The sequence below is a fragment of the Epinephelus moara genome, chromosome 14 (assembly GCF_006386435.1).
Source record: "Epinephelus moara isolate mb chromosome 14, YSFRI_EMoa_1.0, whole genome shotgun sequence".
Taxonomy (NCBI): Eukaryota; Metazoa; Chordata; class Actinopteri; order Perciformes; family Serranidae; genus Epinephelus; species Epinephelus moara.
Genome location: NC_065519.1, coordinates 33625773 through 33633551, shown reverse-complemented (window position 1 = coordinate 33633551; position 7779 = coordinate 33625773). Strand labels below are relative to the sequence as shown.

The 7779-nt window shown below is 44.3% G+C and overlaps 1 protein-coding gene across 2 annotated transcripts in view; it reads right to left on the bottom strand.

Annotated features, from left to right (window-relative positions):
• The window catches only part of runx3 (RUNX family transcription factor 3), a 31930-nt gene extending 24431 nt beyond the window's left edge, over nt 1-7499 (bottom strand). Inside the window, exons 1-3 of one of the 2 annotated variants that reach the window (XM_050061837.1) lie at nt 6400-7499; nt 5501-5657; nt 3906-4010 (exon numbers count right to left, since the gene is read on the bottom strand). In XM_050061837.1, the coding sequence (XP_049917794.1) occupies nt 3906-4010; nt 5501-5657; nt 6400-6657 (520 nt within the window). In that variant the 5' untranslated portion in view covers nt 6658-7499. The remainder of the gene's footprint in view (nt 1-3905; nt 4011-5500; nt 5658-6399) is intronic. The other variant, XM_050061836.1, reaches the window with a different exon arrangement.
• Nucleotides 7500-7779: the final 280 nt, after the last annotated feature.

Below are 7779 nucleotides of genomic sequence, written 5' to 3'. Positions count from 1 at the left end.
CTGACCTCAATGAGGCAGCATACAACAGGCTTCCACATCCTTAACATTCAGCTAACAAATGTCTCTCCTTACTGTTTCTTTTACCTTCTAAGCCCTCAGAGCTGGGGGTGCAAACAAAAAAGGTCTCAAATATTTTAATGTTCAGGAAATTTTTTTTAATAAATAATAAAAACCAACCAGAAGTATTTACTGATTTGCCATGGCAGTTTGACTTCATTCTAACTGGGTTAAAAGATTGCTTGCTGATTGTTCAGTCAGATTAAACTGTAAAATTGTTCCTTGTAACTTCAGCGTCACACACAGACTTGAGCTTTGAGTGTTGATTTTCACACACAGATAGCAGTTTTGAGTCTGTCCCCAGAAATGCACCAAAATGACAGTTTTTTCTTACCTCAGTTTCGAAATCATTCATGAACAGAGTTTCTTTTACGCCCACTTAATTATTTTGTTTGTCTTAACAGCTACATATCTGTAAATGACATCCCTATATTTGTACATATAGTTTCTTACACATTTAAAAACTTTGTTCACACATTCAAATAACTCAGTGCTAATTATTTTTTTAGGCTCTAAAAAGGAGACACACACCCCCGCACTGTGCAGATTATTTCTGAACATCATTTCACAAGCTCAAAATATTTCCGACCCTTTTTTGATCTCTCTAGCCAAGCCTGACCTGCGATGAGTTCATCTTTTCTTTCCCGGGGACGGATTCATTTCAGGTCGAGAGATACAGAAATACAAACAGCCCCTCCCCACCATTGCGTGGGTAAATAGGCAGCGGCTGATGTCATATATAAGTGAGGGAGTGAGAACGGCACCAAAAATATAGTGGTGGGATTAATAGGTGAGAATAACCCTGCACGGTGCATCAAGTGGGTGTGCAGTGATGAGGAGGCATCTGATAGCAGCGACAAACAGGGAAGGTCTTGACACTTAAGTCATCTGCTTTACTTTTTCAGTCTCTTCACATCAGAGTTCTCTCTCTTGTTGTTAGATGTGGCATACTTGTTAAAGCTGCTGCTTAGACAGAAGTGGAGGGAAAATTTTCAGTTGCAACAGTTGTGCTTCCAGTTTGGCCTCAGCAGAAGTTTGATAATATAGTATGACAGATACATCAGGGGGTGGCGGTGGAGGGGGATATGATGACGAATGCCGGATGTGTGATGAGGAAATCAGCAGCAAGGGAGACAAAAATACTTAGCTGAACATTTAGCTACTTTCTGTTCAGGAACAGAACACTGTGTATGTTTATATCAATTTACATGTGTGTGTGTGTGTGTTTGTGTGTGTGTGTGTGTGGGCATGTGAAAATACATTAGTATCCACATTTGTGCCCATATGTGTGTCTACCGTACGGCTCAAGTGTTTTCAGAAGGCCTGGTGTCCTTTGTTACATTGCCACAGGCAAGCCGCCACTGCCGCTGCAGTCCTGTCCATCAGGTTCTCCTGACTGGATCAGTAAACATTAATAAAACCTCCTCCCTGTGTGCCAACTCCTGCCGCAGCTCGGCTGGCAAGCATGCAAATGCAGGCCCTACACAAACAGCCCGTAAGGCCGGCGGACAGGTGAGCCCAGCGTAGCCAAGTCTGGCTTCAGGCTGTCTGCACTCGATGAATGATAAAACTGAGAGTGCACAGGCAACATTGGACGGCATTGCTGAGGAAAATCTAAAGAAAAAAACTAGGATTAAAGCAGTGAGGATGAGATTTGTAATGAAAAAATGCTGTTAGTTTTATGTGTTGGCAAAAGAGCCTCTCTGTTTTGGCTCTAGATGTTGTACTGCCGATATAATGTAGTGCCTTGTGGTTAGAGAAGAATCTGATTATTTTTATGGGCCTAATAATGTCTGAATGAAAGTGTGTGTTCCTGTGCTTTGACTGTGTTGGGACATGACTGATATACTCTTAGAATGTGCTTCTTGTTTAAATATGAGAGGTCCTTTATTTCATCTCACGAGCGATCTCTATTTTGAGGCTACGAGTCTTTCAATAAACGGAAATGGAGTGAAAACTCATCTCAGCTTCAAATCTGACATCCCCCTCAAACCAACATAATGAACAATATAAATGTGCTGCATTTCAAAATGCTTATTAACTGTGATCCCCTGTTTGAATTTCCTGGTTGTCGCTGGATCTGTTTTTGCTGCAGAGTAACTGGATGTATTATTCATATTTCAGATAAGCTTTGACTCAGTATTTCTGCCATCTTAACGTTTACACAAATCAAATGATCCCTTGTTCCAGGGGGTTCAGCTGAAGGAGCGTCTAGTTAGTACATGTTGAAATTGTAAGCGGATGATTTTTTTTTTTTTTTTTTTTTTAAATTAGCCTTTGCATGAGTTTATTTTCTGTCATTCTATGAATTCCCATTCAGCACCAAGTAACAGAGTTTAATGGAGCCCTAAATTCCTCCTGCCCTATATTAAACAGTGTCACTTTATAGCACCCAGCGCCAGTGTAAAAGTAGCACGGCCACTCTGACGCCTCAGCTGGAGCTGTAACATGTTGACAGACAGACATGGAGACAGCCTTAATGTACACAGTTATTTCAAGCTGAGGCACTCACAGATGAACGTGAGAATGCATTTATGCAGACACACACGTTTTTTATTTTTTAACAAAAGACAAATTGATACCATCCACACACACACACACACACACACACACACACACACACACAGTGTTTATAATTATCTCCCTCCTTTGCACTCACTGTTCTCTTTAATGCCTCTGCAAATAGCGTCCAGTCTGGCAGGTGGGGTGAGAGGGGGGTTGATGCCCCTCTCTCTGTGCCCCTCAGCTCCCTCTCTGCCAGCCTATATCCCCCCTCATGTGGCACTTGCTACCACTCTCTCCTCCCCTGCTGTGGTCTGTTTTGACTGGGCTAAATCCCCCCTGTCCCAGATATTCTAAAACCCTGCACTCTACAACCATTATAAACACGATCCCTCCATAGGTAGATCATGAAACCCATCTCCTCTATGCACACAGGCCACCAGCCCTCAGCCCCTGACTCATGTAAGTAACACTACTCTCTCCACCATCCCTCACACCAGCAGCATTAAACCACATGAGAATGTAGCTGCGGCTGAATGGTGGCGCTAACAGCTTTAGCACGCCGGGCTTCCCTGCCAGGGCTAACAGTGGCCGGAGTCTGCCCTGTGTTAAATCAACGAGCCACTTATGTGGTCGGTCAGGTACGACCCCTCTGACCAGCACTGGGGAAGGTAGGGGTGAGGAGGAGGAGGAGGAGGAGGAGGAGGAGGAGGAGAAGGAGGAGAAGGAGGGAGGAGGGTCGATTGAGCTGAGCCACCTGTGGCTTGGAGACTCACTCAGCTCCTCTTAGTGGTCTTGGGTTATGCCTTAATATGCTTTACAGTTTCCTCTGACTGGGCCCGTCCCTGTGCCACTGCTGCACACACAAACACACACGCTTACATACACACAAACCTGCATTACTATGCTTGTAAGGACAATGTGCTGCCCTACATTCATTCTCTGGAGGCTTACCATAACCGCTACACACCTAACCCCAACCTTTACCTAGTCTTAATTCTAATCTTAACCCCAAAACCAAGTCTTAACCCCAAAATATATCTAGTGGAAACCAAATTCTGGCACATGTGATCGTGTGAACAGATTTTTACCTCCTCAATTTGATGAGTATTTGGTACACACACACACACACTCACAGTGTTAGATTTTCATATATCATCTGCATATGACTCATGCAGTTCTTTTAGCCTGCAGAGATACCGACACCCCCCCCACTTTCAGAACCAGGAATAGCTGCTTCTAACTGGGTGGCTCTGCAACATTCACATCACACCACAATGCATTATAGCAACAACAGTTGTAGCGTTGGTGGGTATGTGCGTGTGTGTATGCGTGCGTGTACTCACTGCGTGGCTCTCGGGGTCCATCCACGGTGACTTTGATGGCGCGGTGGTAGGTGGCCACTTGTGGCGGTCCGGTGAACACGGTGATGGTCAGAGTGAAGCTCTTTCCTGTAGCACAGCAACATGAGATTTATGGAAGACTTGTCATTTCACTTTATAAACGGCCCTTTCCAATTATCTGTGAAGCATTGTTTCTTGCTGTTTGCAACAATACCTCGCTTGTTCAGCGTCAAATCATCACCGGCTTTTGTCCCGCTGCAGCCTTTGAATTAAAGAGAATACAAAAAGAGGCAGGGACCACCTCTTTTGATGGCCTGACTGCGGGTATGATTTCGATTATTGAGAGGATGTGTTCCAGATTGTCCGAAAAGGGTTTACAGCGATAGTTTATTGTTCAACAAGGCAGGATCTTGCTCCCATCTGCATCAAAGTCCGTGCAGAGGGAGGGAGGCTGTAGCATGCAGCGGGTCCGGTGCTCGGCAGCGGCTTTGAGAAAAGCAGCCCTTGTTAAAGAGAGACTGCGTGGGAGGAAAGAAGAAAAAGAAGAATCCTCGGGTGGGGTAATTGGCTGCAGAAATGAGAGGTATCTGTGCTACTTTTTAAATTTGGAGATTAGATTTCCCATTCATTAAATCACGGTTATTTTAACATTAAAATGACATATGAAAGGCCAGAAGAGGCTCCGCGGGGACTTAGGGAAATTCCTCCTTTAGCTGAAGATTTTTTGTAAACAATCATGCTTTTTAAATTATTTTTTATTTCAGGGCATTTTATTAATCATGCCTACAAATTTAGAGGTTTTGATTTAATCAATAGGCCTACATAGCACAATAATGTTGCAGGCCTACAACCACAGCATCATGTGCTGCAAACAGGCCTGTTGACGTGTGATTTTTTTTTTTTATAATTACAGCAATTAAACACAACAGTCACGATAAATACTCCGTATTAGGCTGTGAGCTTTTTGGTGGCGCGGGTTGTTTGACAAATCGCCCCAGGACTTGAATGGCGAGGTGGTTTTTCATCCATCCCTCAGATTTACTGTACACCACGTGGATAATTATTTGTGTTCCCCAGGATTAAGAAAATTACAGTCACATCGACTGTTCACAGTGACGCAGGCCAGATGTTTCGGATGACACCCATGGACGTCAGTTGGCAAAGTGTGGGCACTCGCCGTAAGTGATTCCAGATCCGCGCTTTTTAATCTTTGTAATAGACAACAGAGATCAGACAAATATTTCAAAAGCTGTATTTTAAGGAGTAAGCGTTTCCGATGTGTGCGTCTGTGCAACATATCTGGTGACCTAGACGTTTAATATTTTTCACATTCAGTAAAAAAAATAATCATATGCTCAGTTGTCAGTCGCTCTCCACTTAGACGCAGAAATATGATCCATTATATTATAAGCGCGTTTCCAAATGCTGCTGCAAATGGCATTACAAGCAGTTCTCTCACTGTGTGTGTGTGTGTGTGTGTGTGTGTGTGTGTGTGTGTGTGTGTGTGTGTGTGAGAGAGAGAGAGAGAGAGGGAGAGAGAGAGAGAGAGAGAGAGAGAGAGAGAGAGAGAGAGAGAGAGAGAAAGAGTTTCAGCTCACCTCGTCCGCTCCTGCCCACGAAGCGCAGGTCGTTAAAACGGGCCACCTGGTTCTTCATCACGGCGGAGGCGTTCCTCAGCTCGGCCGAGTAGTTCTCGTCGTTCCCGGCCATCACGGTGACCAGAGTCCCGTCGGGGACATCACCGAGAGCCACGACCTGCGCATGAGAAAGCGGGCGGTCACTCTGGGTCACCATACCAAATGTACACAGCGCGCGTAAAACCGCATCCGACTCCCGTAATAATAATAATAATAAGCAGGAATATCTTCCCAGTTTCAGCAGCATGTCAGCAATAAAACACGACATAAATCATAAAGCTGGGAGGTTTCATTAAGCAGACACCCTTCAGGGTAGACTAAGACATTTAAATCTATTATATTATCATTATCTACTCTATTATTGCTATTTATTTTACTTGTGTTCTCATCGGATCTGATCCAAATACATGATTTACACAATGCAAGATTTAGGATTGACACAAGCCACAAATATTCCCTAATAAAGCATCTACATATATATTACAGAAAAATATAATAATAAAAATGAGCTCAGATATATTTATTCAGACGTCTTGTAATTTCAGACCTCCCATCTGCAATATTTTCTGGCCCGATTTAAAGTGTTATTAATCTGGAAGGTGCTGTTTGAAACCAATAAAAGCATAGCTTATTTAATATTTTGATATACAAATGCAAAATGCAGAAACCAAAAAGCACAACTTCCAGAGCCCACTCTTATTTATAGGAATTAATGCAATTAAATTCCCCCCTTAAAATATATGTAGTGGGTTTTAAATTATTTTAAACAGACTCATGCACATCCCACAGTTAGAATATCACAGTGTGCGTCATTTAAATAAAAATATAATTAAGTAAAATGAGAGGCCATTGTGTCTTGCCTTGAAAGCCACGGGGAGCGTCTTGTTGCACCTCCAGTGAGACGGGAGGACTGAGCAGAGGAAGTTGGGGCTGTCGGTCCTGACCAGCTCGCCGGCGTGGTCCGCCAGGACATCAACCACGTTCCTGGTGTCCGGTCTTGACCTGAGGGGCCCCGGGGTGGCCATGGCCCCGTTGCCGTCTCCAAGCTTACTGCAGGGGAAGGACGTGGAGGGCGGCGTGAACCGTCTGGTGGTGGGCGGCTCTACGGGAATATGCATCACAACAGTTTGGGTCAGTGCCACCTGGCCTGGTTGTATCAGAAGAGCTGGACTCTTTTGGAGGAGAAAAACAGTTCTTTTTATTTCTTTCCCTCCAGACGCTGGCGGTGTCAGGAGTCCACTGTGGAAGCGCAAAGGATGGAGGCGAGAGCGCACAAGTCTGACAGCCTCACTACCTTAACAGAAACAACAAACTGTGATGACTGCGTGCTAGATCATCCGCACAGGATGTGTCAGCCTGACGAACATCAGGGTTGCTCTGGTTTTCTCTAACTTCAGCAAAAACGCACAAACAAAGTCTCCCAAAGTCTCTCACAGTGCTGAACTTGCGTCTTGTATCGGCGCTCTTATCTGTCGCACACTTGATGGACAGTTTCAGGCGCGTGTATACGATATATCAACACCACAAACTACTTGAGCTCTCACTTTGAAATCAGTCAATGAATCTTCTAAATAAATTATGGCCGATCAGTGAAAATCAGTTGGCAGTAATCGGGTAATCCAGCCGTGATGCAAAGAGTTAAACAGTCCAGCTGACTGGCTTTCTGTAAGTTTAAAATGATCTCGACTAAACAGCCAGCCGCCTCTTCAGATCTCACCAAACTCCGCGTAAAACTAAAACTCTCAAACCCGATTATCTACAGTCAAACTACTGTGCTTCATCAGTGTCCTTTTCTTGCGTAAAAGTTCTTGCAACTTTATCCTTGGCGGATCTGTCCACACAAAAGACACTTCTGGGATAAGAGGAAGAGTTCCGTCGCTCCAGCCGAATTTCCTTTAAAGTTATCCTTTAGCGCAGGGTTACAGGGCGCGAGAAGGAGCCGTGAGGCTGAACGCAGTGCAGAGTGCCGCGATATTATTTTACCCGAGTCATTTTAGTGTTTAGTGGTTGGGAGTGTGGAGATGATTTCCACCAATGAATCTGCTGGGTTGGGCTTTCACCAGACCAATCAAACTCTCCGGTGCTCTTTCTTCAGCCCTGCACTGTTGTCACACACACGAGCTGAATTATTGATACATATCTGTGCCTTTCTCTCTGCTTGTGTTTTTTTATACAGCTTGTAGTCAGACGTTAACGCGAAGCAGGGAGAAATTAGGATACAGTATGAGTTAAAAGAAGGG